Here is a 21210-nt window from a genome sequence, read left to right as displayed (position 1 = left end):
TGGGTACTAGTTAAAGGGCTGTTGGGGAAAGTAGCCCCCACTCTCCTCATCCTTGGCCCTGGTGAGGCTGATGGGTAAAGGTAGGTGGCCAATAAGTGTCCCAGAAGAGCCTGCCATGAGGACTGAGTGCAGGCCTGTGCCCTGGGGTGGCTGCTGGGCTGACCTGCTATGGCAGTACTGGTGAGATGGAGATGGGGCTCTGGGACCCCTCAAGTTGGGAGGGACATCTCTGGGAAGGAAGGTGAAGATCTCACAGTTCTCTGATCCTCCGTGCCAGAGAAAGCAGGGCATGGCCTGGCTCTTCAGTATTGGAGGCTGATCAGTGTCTTCCCAGGCTGGCGAGCCTGGTGGTTTGGTCAGCAAAAGGGGCAGCATAGGGCCATTGCCATTGGCACCTCCTTTGGTGGACTTGTCAACATTAATGGATCACACAAAGGTCTTGAATGCCATCATGTGGTGCCTCCCCACCCCATCTTCCTCTGGGGACAGAGGCCCCCATGCCTAGAGTCCAGCCCCGCTGAGGGGCTCTGCTCTTGTCAGTGTCCAGAGCTGTAAGGAGAGGAAAGGCAGAGCGCTGCTTGGGAATGAGCAGGCAGCTAAATTCAGCTGGGCTGGCTCTGCCCCTCCCTCTCTTCCCCCTCCACTCCAGGCCAGGCTGCCTGTGTGCTCAGCAGGCGCCACCTTCCCAGCCCACCACCTTCCCAGCCCAGCCTGCTTGCCAGCCACCCAGCCTCTGGCTGGCCACCCCCACCTTCTCTGTCCCCCTCCAGGCTCCTGCCCTTCCCCCAGGGGCAGCTCAGTGCTGGGCCTCCCCAGGGTCCACCAAATGAGTGGGGCTGGGCAGGCTGGGCTCCCGCTCCCTGGGGAGCCAAGGCAGGGTGGGCAGTGGGCAAGCAGCAGGAGGGCCTGGTGCCAGGACAGAGCCTTCGGAAAGGTGCAGGCTGAGGTCCGTGTGCAGTCTCAGGGTGAGTTGGGGTACAGCCCTGCTGGGGGTTTGGGTTAGGGGAACCAGGAGGAGGGGCCAGGGGGCTGTGGCAGATTCATGTCTGTATTTGGCAGTCGGGTAGAAGCCAGCTCAGTGAGGCTGGGCCCCCAGCCAGTTGCGGGGGAGGGCGTCAGGGCCCTGGGGAAACCCCTCCTCCAAGGCAGACTCAAGTCCCCCTGCTCTTCCCTAGGCTGAGCTGCCCTTTTCTGTGGATGACTCTAACTCTGCTTTCCCACCCCCTGAGAGATTTGGGGTCCCCATGCTCTAGAGCTGGGGCTAACAGGTGCCCCTGGGGTTTCTGTGGCAGGAAGCTGAGAAGGGAGGGGGAAGGGCAGACTGGACAGTGCCACCTCATTGGCCCTGGACCGAGATCAGGATAGGGCTTGTCCGGGGTGTGTGTTCCTCTGTTCCAAGCCCAGCTCACCTAAGAAGCAAATGTCTTGGCTTTGCTGCTGTGGGGTCCCAGAGGCCAACACCACCTGCTTTTAAAGCAAATGATTGGTAATTTGGGCCCCTACTCTATGTCAGGATATGGATCCCCTGCTCCAGTGGAATTCTGGGTCTCCCCCAAGGCCCAGGAGTAGCCCCTCTGTTGGCTGAATCCTTTGCATCAGGCCGTTTCCAATGAGTCCCCTCCCAGGGGGTTTGGTCTTGGGGCAGAGTCTAGCAGTGGAGGAATCAGGAGCTCAGGGAGAGGAAGTGCCTGGGCACAGCAAACCCCCAGAGACCAGGAGTGAAGTCAGGGCAGGGCCCATAGGAATGGCCTCAACCAGGCTCTGGGGACAATTCCAGCCAGCTGTCTCTCTGCCTCCTCCCTCTCCTGGCATCCCTTCTGTCTCTCTTCCAGGAGGGTCCACATCCCCTTTCAGCAGTCCCATCACTTCTGACGAGGAGTACCTGAGTCCCCCAGAGGAATTCCCAGAGCCTGGGGAGACCTGGCCCGGAACCCCCACCATGAAGCTCAGCCCCAGCCAGAACCACCATTCTTCTGACACTGGCTCCAAGGCACCCCCCACCTTCAAGGTCAGATTCCTGGTCCAGGTCTGTGTGGACCTCCATCCCTTTGTGTCCCCCTTGTTCTTCAGGAGGACCTAGAACTTTGCCCCATTAACCCTTCTTAACCAGCCTCAGTCAGATTGGTATGGAAGAGACCACTGTCCCAGATCTCCCAGTCCCCAGGAGTCACTGCTATGCCCTAACTGTTATCCCTGACACTTTGGAGTTCCCCTTTAGGTCTCACTCATGGACCAGTCAGTACGAGAAGGCCAAGATGTCATCATGAGCATCCGTGTGCAGGGGGAGCCAAAGCCTGTGGTCTCCTGGTGAGTAGCAGCCACTCACAGGTCTGGGCCCTGTGAGCTGGGTATGGAGGAAGGGAGTGATACCTGAGGGGCCTTCCCCAGGTGTTGGTCTAGGTGCAGTGGTACTTCTCGCCAGCACACCCTGCCCCTTGTCCTGGTCCTCCAGGATTATTTGGGCTTCCCCTTTTGGGGAGAAATTTGAATAATGAATGGTTTCATGTCTTCCCACTTGAGACGAATGGGGAGTCCTCTCAGCCCTGAAAGAAGGCTTTCCACCCTTACCCCATCAGTTGATGGTAATTTTTTTTAATACCTTTATTTTATTTTTTTATTTTTATGTGGTACTAAGGATCGAACCCAGGGCCTCACATGTGCTAGGCGAGCGCTCTTCCACTGAGCAGCAACCCCAGCCCTGGTAGGGTTACTTTTGAGGCTCATTCTCTACCCAGCCCTGGGCTTGACCCAGTCATCACAATTTGTTTCTGAACTGCCCAAACCCAGAGTCAAATGTGGGTCTCAGCTGGGATGCCCGGAACAGCCATTACTCAGCATGTTTTTCTATTGGTTTTCAGTTCTATTTTTCATTTTTAATTGATCGGCTAATTTCCTCTGTGATTTTTTAGAACATTTAAGTTCTTTCACATCCCTTTTAGGAAGTTGGAGAGCTATCTTTCTGGAAAAATAAAAATAAGACACAGGGAAATTTAAGGAATACTGAGAGCTAAATAAGCCAAGTTGATGGCGCATGCCTGCAATCCCAGCTACTTGGGAAGCTTAGGCAGGAGGATCTCAAGTTTGAGGGTAGTCTTAGCAATTTAGAGAGACCGTGCTTCAAAATAAAATTCAGAAAGGATGGGGGCTGTGCCCTGTGGCATACCCCTATAATTCCAACAGTTTGGGAGGCCAAGGCAGGAGGATTAAGAGTTCAAAGCCAGCCTCAACAATTTAGCAAGACCCTAAGTAACTCAGTGAGACCTGTTTCTAAATAAAATATAAAAAAGGGCTGGGAATGTGGCTCAGTGGTTAAGCACCCCTGGGTTCGTCCCTGGTACCCCCCAAAAAAGAAAGGACTGGGGATATAGCTCAGTAGTAGAGTGCTTGCCTATGAAATGTGAATCTCTGGGATCAATTCCTAGTATTGCAAAACAAAAACCTACTAAATTGCATGTCTCTATTCCAAGTGAAGTGAGTTTGGAGAAGGGAGAGATCCAGGTGGATTAAGATTGTCTAGAAGTTCTTGGAGCAGGTGGGAAGGTAGAATCAAAGTGAAAACCTTGTCCTGGAATCCCAGGGGTGTCTGTGATCACTGGGACAGTTTTGGGGAGCAGATGAACAGGGTAGGGGAGAAGAGGCCTGTGCTTCTCTGCAGCCCTACTTTGCTGAGCATGCAGAGGACCTTGGGCTCTGGGACTGAGTTGTAACTTCTATTTCAGGCTAAGAAACCGCCAGCCTGTGCGCCCAGACCAGAGACGCTTTGCAGAGGAGGCTGAGGGTGGGCTGTGCCGGCTGCGGATCTTGGCTGCCGAGCGGGGCGACGCTGGCTTCTACACCTGCAAAGCCGTCAATGAGTATGGCGCCCGGCAGTGTGAGGCCCGCCTGGAGGTCCGAGGTGAGAGCCCTACACTCTGATGAAGCCCCAACCTGGTCCTGTCCCCTCTGCTGACAGATTTCACACAGTCTCAGTTACAGGATGCCACACTGAAAGGGCTGTGGAGGTCCCTTAGTCTGGCTGCTTATATTGTAGTTGAGTAAACTGAGGCCCAGAGAGAAGAAACACCTCGCCCAAGGTCACACAACAAATTGTCCCACTCTCAGCTTGCCACACAGTTCTGCCTTCCCCAGTTTCCATCATGACAGCCCCTGACGTTAGCCAGAGACCCTGCTTCTTGCAACCGGCCACCCTCCCTCCGTGTTCTTCTGAGCCTATGTCGCCCGCTCTGCCCAGTCCTCTCCCTCACACCCTCTCTGTTCTCTTCCCCTTTGCTCTCCCTCCTTGCCCCATTGGTGTGCAGAAGCTCTTGTGGTTGAGGGTAGCAGTGGGGAGAGTCTGATGTCTGGACCCGTTCGGAGGGGCCCTTGATGTGACTTAGGCCTGGTGCATTGCTGGGACCCCAGGGGTGCCAGGATGGGCCCCCAGAGTTGAAAACATAAGGCAGGGGCATCTCGGGCTGTGCAGACAGGTCCTAGCTAGGCTGCCCTCCAAAGGCAGTTGCTTTCCTTCCCTGGGTTGCGGTTTATCCAGCCTCCCACCTCACCATGTCCTATGATGGCTCACAACCAGCAACCTCTCCTTAGTCCTTACTCAGCCATTGTCCCTTTTACCTACAAGGCTCAGTCCCTTCCAGCCTGGCAGAGGCCACCTTTGGGAATGCCCCGAGATACCCCCAGGCACCTACTGGAGCCCAGACTCTACCGGTCATTGCCCCACTGCCAGCCTTACCTCCTCACCCTCCCTGGTGCCTTTCATTCCTATGGCTGCCACCTGTTTGGTTTCTAAATTCTTCAGTGCCCCCTTCCTTGGCCTGCTCCTTCTCCAGGGTCTGGCCCTGCCTCGCTTCTCTGTGTTAACCCATGTCTTGGTGCCTCTCTCTTTGGGATTCCTCCCTAACATCCTGTAGGCTTTGGGGTGTTCCTGATGCCTGTGAATGCCTCTCCCTTGGCTGCTCAGGGTCTCTGCCTGCCCAGGAACCCTGGGAACTTGGCCTCTGGCTTGCCTCTGGCCCTCCTACCCTGGGCTGACCTTGGGGGAGCTGAACATGGCCATGCACCCTAGAGTGTTAGAGGCAGCTCCATATCTACAAGGGCCCTAGCCAGGTCTGTGCGTGTGCGTGTGTGCGTGTGTGTGTGTGTGTGGTGTGCTGCACTAACCTGCCGCTTGCTGACTGAGGTTTTTGTCTGTACACAGGCGAGTGAGCTCAGGGGGCCGCCTGCGCTCCCCGCCGCTACCCTCCGAGCCGCGCCCCTGTCTCAGGCACCTCTCGGACCTCGCTGTGTTTCACTGCCTCCTGCCCACAGACCCAGCCGGCCTGCTGGCCTGGACCCATCCCAGCCTCCCCTCCCCTCCCCAGCAATGCAGCACCTTGGGGTAGCCCCTGGGCCCCTGGGCCCCTGGGGACCCTCCCTCCCCAAGTGGCTGTGCAGGCCAGGAGGCCCCCAGATGGACTGAGTGCTGGGAAGGTGGGGCATGAGGGTTATCAACCCTCCCACACTCTTCCCATGGGGACCACCAAGTGAATGCATGTGCTATGCTGCTACAGGCCTTTGTCTGTCCATCTGTTTGTCTGTCTGTGTGTCTGTGACAGTCAGGGAAAGATACCTCTGACCTGGAGTGGGATGAAACAGAACAGGAAAGGACAAGACATGTCAGGAAGGGTCCCGAGGGGCAGGGGTGTGGACCGGAGGCTCACAAGGAGTGGGGCAGGGCACTGACCATTCCAGAAATAGGTTTCAATGGCACGACATTTTCTATTCTACAAGAGACCAAAAATCAGAGGCCCGGGGCTGAGCCCTGGCCCTGGCAGGTGTAGGGAGGGCCCAGTGGGGACTCCCTCATTCACAGTCAGGGTGGGGGTACTCTGTCTGGGAATGAGGGAGTTAGCCAAGCGTGGCACAGGAGCAGGGCCATTTGTTGGGGTGGAGGTATTTGGAAACACTATTTCTTAGCTCAAATAAAATCCAGTTTGTACCCAGTTGGTGTGCCGCGTTTTCTTTTCTGCCGCCGTCACTGCCACCACATGGCCCTTTGGTTCCCCTCTTGATTCCCTCTTTCGTGACTTTTCCCTCCCTGGGCCAACCTGGGTGGCCATCTCAAAGCCAGGTCTAGGAGCTCCTTGCTGTCCTGGCTGGGTGGGTGGACTTTCCCTGTCTCCAGAGGAACAAAATGCATCTCTCTCTCTGTCTGTCTCTCTGTGTGTGCGTGTGTGCGTTTGTCTCCCTCGCCCTGTGTGTCTCTGCTCTGTGTGTGCCCCCTGTGGCTACCTTCCCCCAGCACACCCTGAAAGCCGGTCCCTGGCCGTGCTGGCCCCCCTGCAGGACGTGAACGTGGGGGCCGGGGAGATGGCGCTGTTTGAGTGCCTGGTGGCAGGTCCTGCCGACGTGGAGGTGGACTGGCTGTGCCGTGGCCGCCTACTGCAGCCTGCCCTGCTCAAATGCAAGATGCATTTCGATGGCCGCAAATGCAAGCTGCTGCTCACCTCTGTTCACGAGGACGACAGTGGTGTCTACACTTGCAAGCTCAGCACAGCCAAAGGTAATGACTTGTTGAGGCCCTAGGGCTGCCGTGGGCACCAGACCTGGGTGTGGGGGATAGAGGGGAGAGAGCTGGGTGCAAAGTAAAACACCTAGGAAACAGGGTCTCATATCCTTGGGGAGGTGGGGTGGGGTAGGAGATAGTATAGTACTCAAAACAAGGAAGCTTCGAATAGTACCTGGCACCCAGAGGGCTCCTGTGTCCGCTGAGATGTAGAGAGCAAATCTAGATTTTGCTCCTGTTCTTGTCCTACAAGCTCCCAACCAAGTGTCTCTGGACAAGTCCCTTCCTCTGTTTGAGCTGTAGGCTATTCAACTATAAAAGGGGATCAGGATAACATGCACTTTCTAGGGGGACTGCAGGGATTACGTAAATTAGAACAAAGCACTGGGATGCCTGGGGGTACCTACTAAGTGCCAGCTGTTTTGCTATTGATGACATCTCTGACCTGATCCAGAGATCATGTGAAGAAGAGATGATGGCACCTGCCTCACCAGGTTGTGGGCGAGGTGTAGGCTCACCTCACACCATCATGGAAGGTGAAGTGAGAGGGGCTTAGTAAGCAGGAAGAAGCATCAGGTCCGTGTAGGGATTGTTATCTCTCCTCAGAAGATTGTTTACTGGGGATAGAGTAGGGGCCAGGGGCAATTGCTGGGCATGGGACAGGTGGGAGGGAGTTGTGGGATGACAGAGGAGGGTTCTGAGAGTTGGAAGCTGGGGAGGCAGTGGATTTGCCTTTTAGGACCTTCTCACAACCCAACTCCTTCATCCTGCACGAGCAGGGTGAGGTAAGAGGGAGCCCTGGGCCAGGCTCTGGGCTTTTATGGAGTCCCCAACCTGCCATGGCAGCCTGCTGCCTCTCCTTACTGACCTCCTGAGAAAGCCTGGCAAATGGATCTTTGCCCACTGCCTTGCCCCCAGCCCTGTTCCCAGAACTTCTGTAGGACTCTGTCCAGGTTCCCTAAGGCTGGGCAGGACCCATGAGGTGGGGTGCCTGGGCCTCTGTGGCCTTCCCTGGCCCAGTGCTGCCTCTCCCCTGCAGATGAACTGACCTGCAGCGCCCGGCTGACCGTGCGGCCCTCACTGGCGCCCCTGTTCACCCGGCTGCTGGAAGACGTGGAGGTGCTAGAGGGCCGTGCTGCCCGCTTCGACTGCAAGATCAGCGGCACCCCACCACCCTCTGTTACCTGGACTCACTTTGGTACACACACCCCTCCCTATGCAGACATTGGGAGATCCCAAGGGCCCAGAGCAGGATGGAGTGTATACAGAAGGCAGGGCCCCTGCTATACCAGCTCTGTACTCCTGTCCTTCCCACCTCCAGGTCACCCTGTAGAGGAGAGTGAGAACTTGCGGCTGCGGCAGGAAGGAGGTCTGCACTCACTACACATCGCCCACGTGGGCAGCGAGGATGAAGGGCTCTATGCAGTCAGTGCGACCAACACCCACGGCCAGGCTAACTGCTCGGCCCAGCTGTATGTGGAGGAGCCTCGGACAGCCGCCTCAGGCCCCAGGTACCTCTTGGGGCTCCAGGTGCTGTCAGCGCTGCTAACTCTGCCTCTCAGGAGCCCCCATCCTGCACTAGGAGGTGCAGCCCTGTACCTCTGGGCAACCATGTGGTTCTTACAGCTCAAAGCTGGAGAAGATGCCGTCCATCCCTGAGGAGCCGGAACAGGGCGAGCTGGAGCGGCTGTCCATTCCTGACTTCCTGCGGCCACTGCAGGACCTGGAAGTGGGACTGGCCAAGGAGGCCATGCTAGAGTGCCAGGTGACTGGCCTGCCCTACCCCACCATCAGCTGGTTCCACAATGGCCACCGCATCCAGAGCAGTGATGACCGGCGCATGACACAGTGTATGTGTCCAGGAAGGGACCCTTGTGGCACCCTCTTGTCTTTCAGGGCCCTCCCATCAGCCCACCCTTCGTCAGGGCCTTCCCTTTTGTAGCTCGACCAGAGATGTGGTGTCTGGCAAAGGGGGCCCCCCAGGGCTGTGAGGTCATTGTGTCCCCTTCTTGATCCCACATGGTGCCCATCTGTTAATCACCCCTTGTCGGCACCTTTAGCACTTACAACAGGTAGCCCAGCCTGATACTGACCAGATTGTCGAACCCATCTGTGCCTCAGTCTCCTCCTCTGTTACAGGGGTGCTGCTAGAATCACATCAGCTTGTCTGTTAAAGCACTAAGAGCCATGCCGGGCAGACAGCGCATGGCCTGCAGCTGCTCCCCTTCACCAGCTGCACCCTTGCTGCCATGCTCCTCAAAAAGGAGCCCCTGATAAAGCCCATGCTTCCTGAAAAGTTTCAAGGAAAGGGCAGGGGTAGGCAGCATCTGGCAGGGAGGGGAGGCTTGGTCCTGGGTTGTTAACAAATAGCAAGCAAGGCAGAAGGAGGCAGGGGAAACAGGGGGCCATGTTGGGTTGGCATCCTCTAGGCCTGAGCTGTGTTCCCCAGGGAGCACTTTTATTCCAACCTTGAAGGAACCTGATTCTCACGCGAGGTCTGCCTGCCTCTTTAAGTTGTGCCTATACTGTCACCCATGATGGACTTCTCCTGTAGCCACAAGTGACCAAGGTCTTCTTACTAAGTGCTTGCTGAGTGCTCAAGAGCTGATGTGTATGATCTTACCTTGCCACAGGCCTGTAAGGCAGGCACTATAAGCCCTGTTTACAGATGAGGAAACTGAGGCTTACAGAGGTACAGAGACTTGCTCAAAGACAAGTAAGGGCCACCTGACTTGTGCCCATCTCCTAAAGGATGCTCCCAATCACCATGTCCCAGTCTTTCAACTCTACCCTCACCCTATCTCCAGAGCCACAGCTGCAGCTCTGGCCTTTCCACTCGGTCCCCTCCAGCAGCGATTACTGCGCAGCCCCAGGCCTTCCTATCTCCCCATCGGCTTGGAGACCGTGGGTGGGTGTCTGTCTCAGGATCTGAGCTGGCGACTCTGCTTCTGCCTGAATCTGAGGTCACTGGCAGCCTCTGGCTTCACTTTCCTTATAAATAGTGTCAGCAGAGATAAATGAATGGGTGACTGTTCTATGCAGAGATAACCGCTAAGAGAAGGGAGGGTGTTTGGGGACATTCCTGACGTGAAGGAGGACAGTGCAAGCCTCCTCATTTCTGTGTCCTAGCCAGAGACAGCCTCCTTATCACTCAGGGAGCAGAGTGTAAGGAAAGAGACTTGGAGGAGATGAAACTGAGTTCAAGCCAGGGCTTCATCACTTATTAGCTGTGTGACCTTGGGCAAGTCAATTAATGTCTCTGACCTCATTGGTAAATGGGATAATTTTGTAGAGTTGTTGAAAGTATTAGGATTTCATGTCAAGGCTGGGCACCCAGTAGATGACTTATTGCAATTCATAATATCACATGTATTTGTAACTTACTGCATGTGAGGCATTGGGTTCAGGGTGGGACAAGCAGATCTGGAAAAAAGCAGCCTGGTCTTTAAAGGGACAGACTGGGTAGGCAATATGGCTCCTGCAAGTGAAGAGGAAAAGCCCTGCAATGGCCAGTGATGCACACCCAGCCGCCTGCCATGGAGAGCCGGGGCATGGCACAGGGAAGAGAGCCAGGGCATGGTAGGGTAGGTTTCACTAGAATTGTGTCTCAGAGAGAAGAAAGGCTAGGTCCGAGGAGAATATTCCAAGAGGGAGGAATTTGTGAGCAAAAACGTAGAGATGGAGCTCCTGTGGCTTGTTCAGGGACCTGATGGTCTGTCAGGGTCAAGACGTGGAGGAGTAGCAGGGGACATGGCTGGAAGGGAATTTGGACTGAAGGGTTTTCCTCAGGCTCTGCTGGAGATGGGTGGAAGGGCAGCTGCCCGGGGGCTGGAGAAGAGGACTGGAGGAGGAGCTAGGAGCAAAGCTGTGTCAGAGCTTTGACCTGAAGATTGTGACCCAGTAGAGGTGAGGGAATGAGGAAGCAGCCGACAGGAGAGGGACCCCAGAGGATGCCCCAGTGTGGGAGGAAGCTGTGAAATTACTGGGCATGAAGAGCAATAAGAGGGTCCAGCACTGCTGGCTTCGACCACTCAAAGGACATACTTCTTTCTGCCTCCCCGTCTGTCCCACTTGCCTCCTCCTTGCAATGGATGGCGGTTCACCCCTCAGAGCATCCTCCTAGCTTAGCCCCCATGTCACTGTACCTCCCCCACCAGACAGGGATGTACATCGCCTGGTGTTCCCTGCTGTGGGACCTCAGCATGCTGGCGTCTACAAGAGTGTCATCGCTAACAAGCTGGGCAAAGCTGCCTGCTATGCTCACCTCTATGTCACAGGTAAGGCACCCTCCTAGCAGCTGCACCCATAGCCAAACCTCCAGTACCACCTGGGTGCTGAGGGAGGGAGGGGCCTCCACCAGTTTCCCCCTGGTTCCCTGGAAATCTTCTGGCCTTGCCCCTGCCCCTGGTCCCCAGCCTCATTCCCTGAAGCTCAGTGATCCTGTGGTGCTCTTGGGCCCTGAAAGATCCATGGACCTCCAACCTGTGGCTTTCAGATGTGGTTCCAGGTCCCCCAGATGGTGCCCCGCAGGTGGTGGCTGTGACGGGGAGGATGGTCACGCTCACATGGAACCCCCCCAGGAGCCTGGACATGGCCATCGGTGGGTCAGGGCCATGCAGGGCTTTGGGTGGGGATTGGGGATGGGCAGGGCAGGCTCAGGCAGGGGTATCAAGGACACCAGGCCCCCAAGAACATGGTGGGAGGCAGGAGCAATGGAGTGCTGGGAGTGAAGCCAGGAGCACCTCCACTGTCTTCTCTCCATGGTGGATGAGGCCCTGGCTCCAGGTCAGGAGAGGAGCCGTGGGGCATCACCACATCCTTGCCCTTTCTCAGTGGGACTAGGTTCCTGGGTCTTGATCCTGGGCATGTTCTTTTCTGCCCTTGTCCAGGATCTCTTCCTGGTCAGTTTCCGTACCTCGGGGAGCAAGGATTTGGATACAAGTCCAGGGCAAGAGGAATGCTAGGCCCCTTCCTCCACATCTGAAGGGGTTGGCGACGGGCAGCTTGATGGCTTTAGGGCTGGCACAGGCAGTGAGAAAGCAGAGCCGGTGGGAGGCAGGCAGGAAACCTCAGGGGAAACTGAGGCATGCACTCAGAGAAGACCCAGGATGAGTTCCAGGACCCTGAGCGGGTGGGATGAGGAGGAACAGTGACCCTGTGACATCAGCCTCTAGCAACTGCCTCCCCTCCAGACCCAGACTCCCTGACATACACGGTGCAGCACCAGGTGCTGGGCTCAGACCAGTGGACAGCGCTGGCCACAGGTCTGCGGGAGCCCAGGTGGGCGGCCACAGGGCTGCGAAAGGGGCTCCAGCATGTCTTCCGGGTCCTCAGCACCACCGGCAAGAGCAGCAGCAAGCCCTCACCCCCATCAGAGCCCACACAGCTGCTGGAGCATGGTGAGCAGGGGACTCCAAGGGCAGGGCTGAGGGGAGACTAAATAACCATGGCAGGAACAGTGTGGCTGAGTAGGATCCTGGTCCATCAGTGGCAGCAGGACCCAGGGACAAAGCTAAGGCCCTAGGGTCAGACAAGCTGTAGTCTAGCCCTTGCTCTGCTGCTTCCTGGCTGTGTTCCCTCTCTGAGTCCCAGCTTCCTCATCAACTCTGGTGATGATTGGGGTAAGAGAGGAGCAGTGGGTATTGAGTTCTCAGCATCAGCCCCGTATGGAGCCTGTGCTCTCCTTCTCCCAGGCCCACCCCTAGAGGAGGCCCCTGCTGTGCTGGACAAACCAGACATCGTGTATGTGGTAGAGGGACAGCCTGCCCATGTCACCATCACCTTCAACCATGTGGAGGCCCAGGTCGTCTGGAGGAGGTAGGACTCCCCACCCGCTGACCCATTCCCCATATGTAATAGTCCAGCCCCAGCTTGGCCTAGGAGGACCTCCTGTCCTGTCTTGTATCCGTTAGCTGCAGAGGGGCCCTCCTGGAGGCACGGACAGGTGTGTATGAGCTAAGCCAGCCGGATGATGACCAGTACTCTCTTCGGATCTGTCGGGTGAGCCGCCGGGATGTGGGGTCACTCACCTGCACTGCCCGCAACCGCCATGGCACACAGGCCTGCTCGGTCACACTGGAGCTGGCAGGTGGGTGACAGTAGGCATTCTTCCCATTCCTCCCTCTGAAGCACACTTTCAGGTGTACACACCCACCTGCCTCTGGGGATCACATCCCATGTCCTCCCTCTCAGGCTTGTACATCTAATGGCAGTAATAATACCAGTACTAGTAATAATAGCAGTGATAATACTAATAAAATATTGATTGGGCACCTAGTATGTGCCAGGATCGGTGATGAGTGTTTTACATAGATCACTTCATTTAATACCTATAACAAGCTCGTGCAATGGGCTTGGTTATTATCCCCATTTTATAGGTGAGGAAACTGAGGCTCAAAAGTGTGCTAACTAACCTGGCCCAAGGAGCCAGGTTAAATAAATAAATACAGGAGCTGGGTTCAAGTTGGATGTCAGACTCCAAAGCCCTGGCTGGCTCTTATGCTAAGCCCAACAGGAAAGAGATCTCAGCTATAACAAGAGTGGGAAGACTGAGTTAATAAAAACAAGCAAAAGCCCCTGAACGCAACTTATCGCCCAACTCCCATCTCTGAGGCTCTTGGCTGCCTTTTTGTACAACCCTCTTTGACCGGGCCTCCCAACGTTCACAGCAAGGCCCCTTTTTATAATTTCTCCTTTAAGGATGTAGCCTCTTAAGCATGCTTAAGTAGTAATTGTTTTGTTTTCCGGTTGTTAATTAACTCCAGACATCTGTAACTGCCACTCAGAACTTCAGATCCACATGAGCTGAACAGTGCTACCTGCCGAGTGATATAATTCCAGCCAAAAGCAAAGAAAGTGACATGTTAGTTAGCACAGGCGATCTGGGCAAATGGACATTTTCCAGTGCTTTAAAACAATCATGGACATTCACTTGAAACTTTCTGGTGCTTTGACCTTCATAGCTTGCTTCCCTGCTCACCTGGGGACCAGATTTCTAGAAAGGAGGGAAAGAAGTAACGGGTGAGAAGAAGAGATGGGAACCCTCCTAACTTGGAGGTGAAGAGGGTAGATGGGGTGGGGCCACAGATTCCTGGGGGCCGCCTTTGGAGAGACTTGCCCTTTGCCCAGCCATGATCCCCAGCACTTCCTACTCAGTCACTGCTTTGTTCCCCAACAGTGCCATTTGCAAGACTCATCTTCCTTCCCAGACACAGCCCTATGTTTGGAGCGTAAAGAGGCCCTGGCCCTAAAAGCCCTGCAGCACAGTTTGGCCAGAGCAGTGAATGAGGGAGACTGTGTTCCACCCAGCCAGGGCTAAAATGGACCTGGGGCTTGCATTAGCACCCCCATTCACTGGGCTCCAGCCCAGCCCCAGCCAGGCAGGGCAAGTGGAATGCTAGCCCCGTTCCTCCACATCAGCTACAATGCAGTATCTGTCCCCCACATTCCTAGAACAGAGCCCCCTGCTGTCTGCATAAAGCCAAGTGGGTCCCTGAAGTGGGTGGTGGTCCATACCTGGCCACCCTGCTCCTCTCTGAGGTCCTGATCACTCCCGCTCTCCTTAAAGCCAAGATCCTCAAACATGCTTAGGACAGAGTCCATGGAAATCATAGGCTTCTTCACAAATGTATTTAATGCAAAAATATATTTAATTCATGAGAATTAGAAGTGGCTTTGCAGATCCACATGTATGTGGAGGATAAAATCAATCACCTGTGGGAGAACTAAGTAGAAAGTTAGCTTCTAGACTGTCTGGTTAACATTTGGGGGTTATCTTGCCATCTTCCAGATGGTAGAAAGTCCCCTAAACATTTAAATAAGATTCAGATGGAAAAACTTTAAGATAAAGGTAATGTTGCCAGGAGTGGTGGGGAACGTCTCTCACTCAGCTCTTTAGGAGGCTGAGGCAGGAGAATCATAAGTTCAAGGCCAGCCTAGGCACTCAGAAAGACTCTCTCTCAAAAAATAAAAAGGGCTGGGGATGTAACTCAGTGATAGAGGGCTTATCTAGCATCTAGCTCAATTCCCAGTCCACAGAATAAAGAGAAAACAAAAGTACCACAGAAAAGAAGGCAATGTCATCCCTGAGCAGTAGTCTGGTGGAACTGTGAGAAGAGCAGTCGCCCACAGGGGGCAGCATTGAGCCGCAGCGTGCTTGTTGGTTAATACAAGAAGGGAAGTGGCTCAGGATGGCCAGTCCTGATTTTTCAAGAGACAGGAAATCTAGATTTCTTTTATGTGTGACAACTCTCCTAATTTCAAAGCTAGTAAATGAACGCTGAAGGTCAAACCAAGTAAGCTTGTACCTGTGACAGTTTTTCAGAGATTTGGAGAACATTATGTTTGGATTTATAGGGAGAACACTTGGTCAAGGCAAGGAACTTTGTGTTCTGAGGGGTAGTTGGCCTGGGAGGCTAGAGCCTGGCATTCCGAGAAGCCAGTTGCTGATAGGGGTTAGAAGAAGGACTGAGAAGGCAGGACCTTTGGAGAACCTGCTAATCCCGCCCTTCTACTCACCTGTTCCGGTATGTTTCAGAGGCTCCCCGGTTTGAGTCCATCATGGAGGATGTGGAGGTTGGGGCTGGAGAAACCGCTCGCTTTGCTGTGGTGGTTGAGGGGAAACCGCTGCCAGACATCACATGGTACAAGGTCAGTGGGTGGTATAGGCCTCAGCAGGGATCAGGCCAGCTTGCCAGAGCCTAGCAGATGGGGAAGGGGTCCCCTGGGAGCTTGAGAGGTTCTGGAGGCCTTAGGAGCAAGGAGTCTGGGCAGAGATGTGGTTAGGAGGAGGAAGTGGGATCCAGGTGATTGACTAAAAGGTGCAGGTCTTTTAGCTAAGCTAAGGGAGAAGCTGACTCTGGGTCCTGGAGGAGCAAGGCCACTGGTATGGAGAGGCCACCTGGTGAATGGGCTCCTGGCTCACAGATCTAGATGAATCTGGGTCTCTAGTATGGAAATAAAGTTGGGTGCCAGGAGGAGATGAGGCCAGGCCCGGGCTGGAGGTAACACCTACCTCTGCAGGACGAGGTGCTGCTGGCTGAGAGCAGCCATGTGAGCTTTGTATATGAAGAGAACGAGTGTTCCTTGGTGGTGCTCAGCACGGGGACCCAGGATGGGGGCGTCTACACCTGTACTGCTCGGAACCTGGCGGGGGAAGTCTCCTGCAAAGCAGAGTTGGCTGTGCACTCTGGTGAGCTGTAGTTCCTGGGGAGAAGGGCCAGGTGCCCACTTCCAGGAACATTTTGTGAGCCCCTGTCCTTCACTCCTGACCATCACATTCCCCAGCCCCAGCTCCCCACCTTAGGCCCCAATATTCTTGCTCCTTTTCTGTCTCCGTCATTTTCCTTCCTGGTCCCAGTCTCTACCCTTGTCCCTTTCATGCCCTCCTCACCTAACCTCAGGATATCTGTTTCCACAGCTCAGACAGCTATGGAGGTCGAGGGGGTCGGGGAGGATGGAGAACATCGAGGAAGAAGACTCAGCGACTTTTATGACATTCACCAGGAGATTGGCAGGTGTGGAGCTGGGAAGCACCAATGTATGGGGCCAAGAGAGGCTGGTGGGTCCGAGGGCCAGAAGAGGGTAGACAGGGCTGCAGCTGAGGACTGCTACCTTCCTTGTATCACCCAGGGGTGCCTTCTCCTACCTGCGGCGTGTGGTGGAACGCAGCTCTGGCCTGGAGTTTGCTGCCAAGTTCATCCCCAGCCAGGCAAAGCCCAAGGCATCAGCCCGGCGGGAAGCCCGGCTGCTGGCCCGGCTTCAGCACGATTGCATCGTCTACTTCCATGAGGCCTTCGAAAGGCGCCGGGGACTGGTCATTGTCACTGAGCTGTATCCTGGGACAGGCTGCAGGGGAGTGGAGGGTACCCATGCCTGGATTATCATTTACAAAGTGGACCTGTTGACAACTGGGAGGATTAAGTCTGGAGGCTTCTGTGAAAACTAGTCTTTTTTTTTCTAGCTTAGTCTTACATAGCATTTAATATGTGTCTGGCAGTGTTTTATGAGTTTTGCAATTATCAGTCTATGTAAGTCTCATGTAAACCTACCTGATGGGATTTTATTATCCAATTTTGAAGGATGATGAAACAGGTATGAAGAGGTTAAATAACTGGCCCAAGGTCACATAGCTAACAAATGGCGTATGCTTTTTAATCACAAAATGCGGGATAGTAACTGGGTGGCACACATCTGTAATCCCAGCAACTCCAGAGGCTGAGACAAGAGTACTGCAAATTCAAGGGCTGTTTCAGTCTAGGGCTGGGGTTGTGGCTCAGTGGTAGAGCACTTGCCTAGCATGTGTGAGGCACTTGGTTTGAGTCTCAGCACCAGATATAAATATATAAAATAAAGATCCATTGACAACTAAAAAAATATTTTTTAAAAATTATCAATCCCAGTGCTGGGGTGTAGGGGCAGGGAAAGACACACAGTGTATCTGCACATTTGAAGGAGCCCACTTCAAATGAGCAGCTATACTTGGCTTTATTTGGGAGGCTGTTTTCATTTTTAAAAAAATAGATGTTACCTTTCATGAAAGCTTCAGTTAAACAAAGGTACTTTGAATTAAGGATGCTGGGTGATTGATTCAACTCTCCTATATCAGGTTGACCATGACCTGCTCACCAGTCTCCCAGGCCTCACTGTTCAAATATAAACCTCAGCAAAATGACAAATTTTTCCATGTTGTAGACCTCTGGCTCATTACCAGATAGCATCAAGAAGTTCCTTCCACAGTCAACAAGATTCTTCTATGATTTTTTAAAAAACTTTTTAAAACTTTATTTTACTAGTTTACTTTTGTGTGGTGTTAAGACTCAAACTCAGTGCCTCTCATGTGCTAGGCAAGTGCTCCACCACTGAGCCACAACCCAGCCCCCTCTTCTATGATTTGATCCCTATAAATACTTCATAAGGTGGGCAGGGGAGAGTGTTATTCCCATTTTATACCTGAGAGAACCTCGACTCAGAGAGGATAAGTGAGTGTTCCAGCGAGTGAGTTGTCCCATCTTGCACCCACATGATGGGGAAAGGGTGAGGACAACTCTGAAGGGTATCAGATGTGCTTTAAGGGGAAGGAGAAGCCTGTGCGGAGCTAAGGCCCATGCTGATCTCTGGGGCTGGGCCAGGCAGTCTGCACTGGTCATTGTTCTCCTTGATCCAGGACATAGCTGTACAGAGGAGCTGCTGGAGAGAATGGCCAGGAAACCCACCGTGTGTGAGTCTGAGGTGAGGGCAGCGGGTGGCAGGGGCCAGGTTGGGAACCAGCCTTCACCCATCTGAGCTCAGAGAGTCAACAGGGGGGTGCCCCACATGCCACCTCTGCCCATGAGGAAGCCAAGGGTGGTGGTGGAGAGCATTGTTAGGCAGGCAACAGAACTTTCCACCCTGGGGGAACCACACCCCCATCTCTTTGGGACTTGTACTGTCCTCTGATCTCAGCAGACCTAAGCCCTAGCAGTGTTGGTTTGGTCTTTCTCACATACACATTCCCCAATCGTGTCTCAGAAGCAACCCCACCTAGACTCTGGGTCTCGTTGCCATCCTACAGGGTCTGGCTGTACATACTATACACTGCACAGCTCTACATTTCATAATGTAAAGTCCCCTATAACTGTACTGTTCCCAACTTGTATAGCTGTACATGATAACCCTAGGTCTTAGCAACCCCAGACTTATGTTTCAACCCCCTCCACGAGCCATCTGAAAGCCACTCCCCTGGCCTGGTGGTGATCAAGCATAGCTCCCCACACTACCCCCAAGGACTCTGGGCTTCCTGTTTCCACAGATCCGGGCCTATATGCATCAGGTACTAGAGGGAATATGCTACCTGCATCAGAGCCAGGTGCTGCACCTCGATGTCAAGGTGAGGCAGAGAGGGGAGAGCAGGCAGCCCCTGTGGGTCCACGAGGCAGAGTGTACTTTACTCAGCTTCCTCTCCGTTGCTTGTGTTTCATAGCCTGAGAACCTGCTGGTGTGGGACGGTGCAGACGGCGAAGAGCAGGTGCGCATCTGTGATTTTGGGAATGCCCAGGAGCTGACTCCAGGAGAGCCCCAGTACTGCCAGTATGGCACACCCGAGTTCGTAGCTCCCGAGATCGTCAACCAGAGCCCTGTGTCTGGAGTCACTGACATCTGGTAATGCTGGCATTCTCAGCCACTGGGTGGGCCATGTTGGGGACTTAGCTCACCAGCAAAGAGGAGCATTATAGCATTCTCTGACAGTTGCCTGGTGGCAGTGTTCACAGGGTCTCTTGCCCATGTAAGAGTCTTGCAGTTCTTGACTCCCGGCTCCCTTGGGGGTGGGGCTACCCCAGTGAGACAGACATGCTCTCATTGGTGCCCAGACTTCTCTGGGCTTTGTGACAGGTCAGCCCTGTCATGAGCCTTTTGAACCACTGGGTTCAGGGGCCTCCCCGAAGGAGACACTACTGTGTCCGTTTGTCCAGCAAGGTGTTCCTTGGGAGGACATCTCAGAGTTGAGGTATCAGAGAACTGCTCACTTCCAGCAGGAGGCAGGCTATCCTCTCACCTGTCCACTCTCTTCCCACAGGCCTGTGGGCGTCATTGCCTTCCTTTGGTAAGAATCCTCTCCAGTCTCCTAATGGTCTCCCACCCCTAACATTTGCAGGGCCCGCAGCCCACCCCTCTACTCCCACATCTTCCTGCACTTCAAGGGGCCTCACATGCATGAACTTGGATGCCCTGGTCTGCATGTCCGACCTTGTCCACTATCACAACCTCCATAAGAGATGGACACACTGGACCAGTGCAACTCAGTGCCATTTGGGCAGGGAACTGCTTGGTTCTGAGTGTCAAGATCATGGTCTATAAGGGGTGGGACTCCCTTCACACAGATGCCTCATCTCATAGAAAGGCCACACGGGAGGTGGGGCAGAACTGGTCCTCTAAAACACAAGTAACCAGGTCCCAAGGCAAGACTGTCCTCTGCTCTTCCAGGGGTTGTAGTAGGAGCAGGACAGGCAAGTCTGAAGTTTTGGCTTCTTATTCAGATTCACCCAGCCTATGCCATCCCCACAACCTGGGGCCTCTACCTGCCCCAGGTCCCCTGCATTCTACTTCACTTCTGCCTCAGCCCCAGGACCCTCCTCTCACAACAGTCCTCTCCATCTGCAGTCTGACCGGAATCTCCCCGTTTGTTGGAGAGAACGATCGGACAACACTGATGAACATCCGAAACTACAATGTGGCCTTTGAGGAGACCACGTTCCTGAGCTTGAGCAGAGAGGCCCGGGGCTTCCTCATCAAAGTGCTGGTGCAGGACCAGATGTGAGTACGAGACCCCTCATGCCACCGGCCTACTCCTGTTAAGCCTCTGTCCTTAGATATGTAACCCCCAGCTCCTTAGAGGCCCTGTTTTCTCAAACATTTATTAAATATCTGAATAAATGAACAAAAAAAATCCCTACTTAATCCTCATTCCTTTACAGGAGACCTACTGCAGAGGAGACTCTAGAACATCCTTGGTTCAAAGTAAGTCTAGTCCTGCCAGTTGGTGGTGGGAAAGGGAGAGAAGACATTACAGCTCAATTTATTGAACATCTACAATATGCACTAACTATGCTCTAGGTTATATACATATGAGCTATTAGCCTCATAATAGCTCAGTAAAGAAAGGCATAGTTCCCATTGTTAAGGAAATTGGACCCCAATTAAGTGATCAAGTTGGGATATAATGGACTCTAAGTCTTGAATCCCCTCCACTCCAGGAGTCCTCTTCAGGGTTCTGTCTGATGCTAGAGATCAGCCCTCATCTTCGTCATTTCTGTATGTCCACCACTGTCCTGTACTGGTCCTCACAGTGTGGTGGGTGGGTGGCCTGTAGAATCAGCCTCTTATTATGATCTCCGTGAGGACAGGGTTCTCATTCATCTTCAAACCCCAGCACCCCAGAGCACAGTGCTAGGCACAGAGGTGTGGGTTTAGCAACTGAGTCCAGAAAGAACACTTGAATAAACTCCATTGAATGCTTGCTGTGCTGGGTCAGCTGGAGACTTCAGTCATTCTGCTAGCAGTCCTTGAGGTAAGAGCCTCCTCAGATCAGAAACAAGAGCCATGTGGTGAGGGTGGCTCAGGGAAGCCTCTGTCTTTGTCCAGACCCCAGCACCTGATGCCTGGAATGTGGCGTTACATGGAGACAGAAGGGCAACTAGGGGCCAGCCAGGGGCCTAAGATCACAGCCTTCCCAGACAGCCAGTGTACAGGAGAGGACCTTGAGCCCCCGGTATCAGCTCAGAAGCCATTCCTGGGAGCCACCCGATTTCTACCTATCCCATTAGATTCAGGGAGTTTGTCCACAAGTGTGCACCCTGACTATGGTAGTTGTCCTGATTGATCAAAGGGAAAGAGGACCCCCAGGAGCCCAGACTCAGTGCTGCCGTTCCATGCCTTCAACCCCCAGTGGACTTTGTCTCTCCATTGCCAAACCTTGAGGGTCTAGGTTAATAGAGCGCTGACCCTCAGGTCCTCTTTCCTGGGTTTACAGACACAGGCAAAGGGAGCCGAGGTGAGCACAGATCACCTGAAGCTCTTCCTGTCTCGTCGGAGGTGGCAGGTGAGTGGCTCAGCCCTGCCTCTGTTCCTTCACCATCTAATTTTCCCTCATCTGGTCTGTTTTCCGTGTGTGCCCTCACCTCCTGCTCCTCTGTGTG

The 21210-nt window shown here is 54.0% G+C and overlaps 1 protein-coding gene across 9 annotated transcripts in view; it reads left to right on the top strand.

The window, feature by feature from the left end:
- Positions 1-21210, top strand: part of Speg (striated muscle enriched protein kinase) — a 55215-nt gene that overhangs the window by 23270 nt on the left and 10735 nt on the right. For 5 of the 9 annotated variants that reach the window (XM_076866501.2, XM_076866499.2, XM_076866498.2 and 2 more), the window contains 23 exons: positions 1833-2008; positions 2219-2307; positions 3720-3895; positions 6275-6535; positions 7578-7736; positions 7860-8049; positions 8165-8388; positions 10696-10815; positions 11034-11138; positions 11731-11937; positions 12232-12355; positions 12451-12626; positions 15075-15187; positions 15560-15728; positions 15957-16053; positions 16169-16369; positions 17710-17767; positions 18327-18404; positions 18498-18676; positions 19092-19118; positions 19676-19828; positions 19990-20032; positions 21045-21113. In XM_076866501.2, the coding sequence (XP_076722616.2) occupies positions 1833-2008; positions 2219-2307; positions 3720-3895; positions 6275-6535; positions 7578-7736; positions 7860-8049; positions 8165-8388; positions 10696-10815; positions 11034-11138; positions 11731-11937; positions 12232-12355; positions 12451-12626; positions 15075-15187; positions 15560-15728; positions 15957-16053; positions 16169-16369; positions 17710-17767; positions 18327-18404; positions 18498-18676; positions 19092-19118; positions 19676-19828; positions 19990-20032; positions 21045-21113 (3194 nt within the window). The other 4 variants (XM_076866502.1, XM_076866503.1, XM_076866504.1 and 1 more) reach the window with 4 other exon arrangements.

Source organism: Callospermophilus lateralis, chromosome 9 (assembly GCF_048772815.1).
Source record: "Callospermophilus lateralis isolate mCalLat2 chromosome 9, mCalLat2.hap1, whole genome shotgun sequence".
NCBI classification, from domain to species: Eukaryota; Metazoa; Chordata; class Mammalia; order Rodentia; family Sciuridae; genus Callospermophilus; species Callospermophilus lateralis.
Note: the sequence above shows the minus strand (reverse complement) of the source record. Positions and strands in the feature narration are given on the sequence as shown.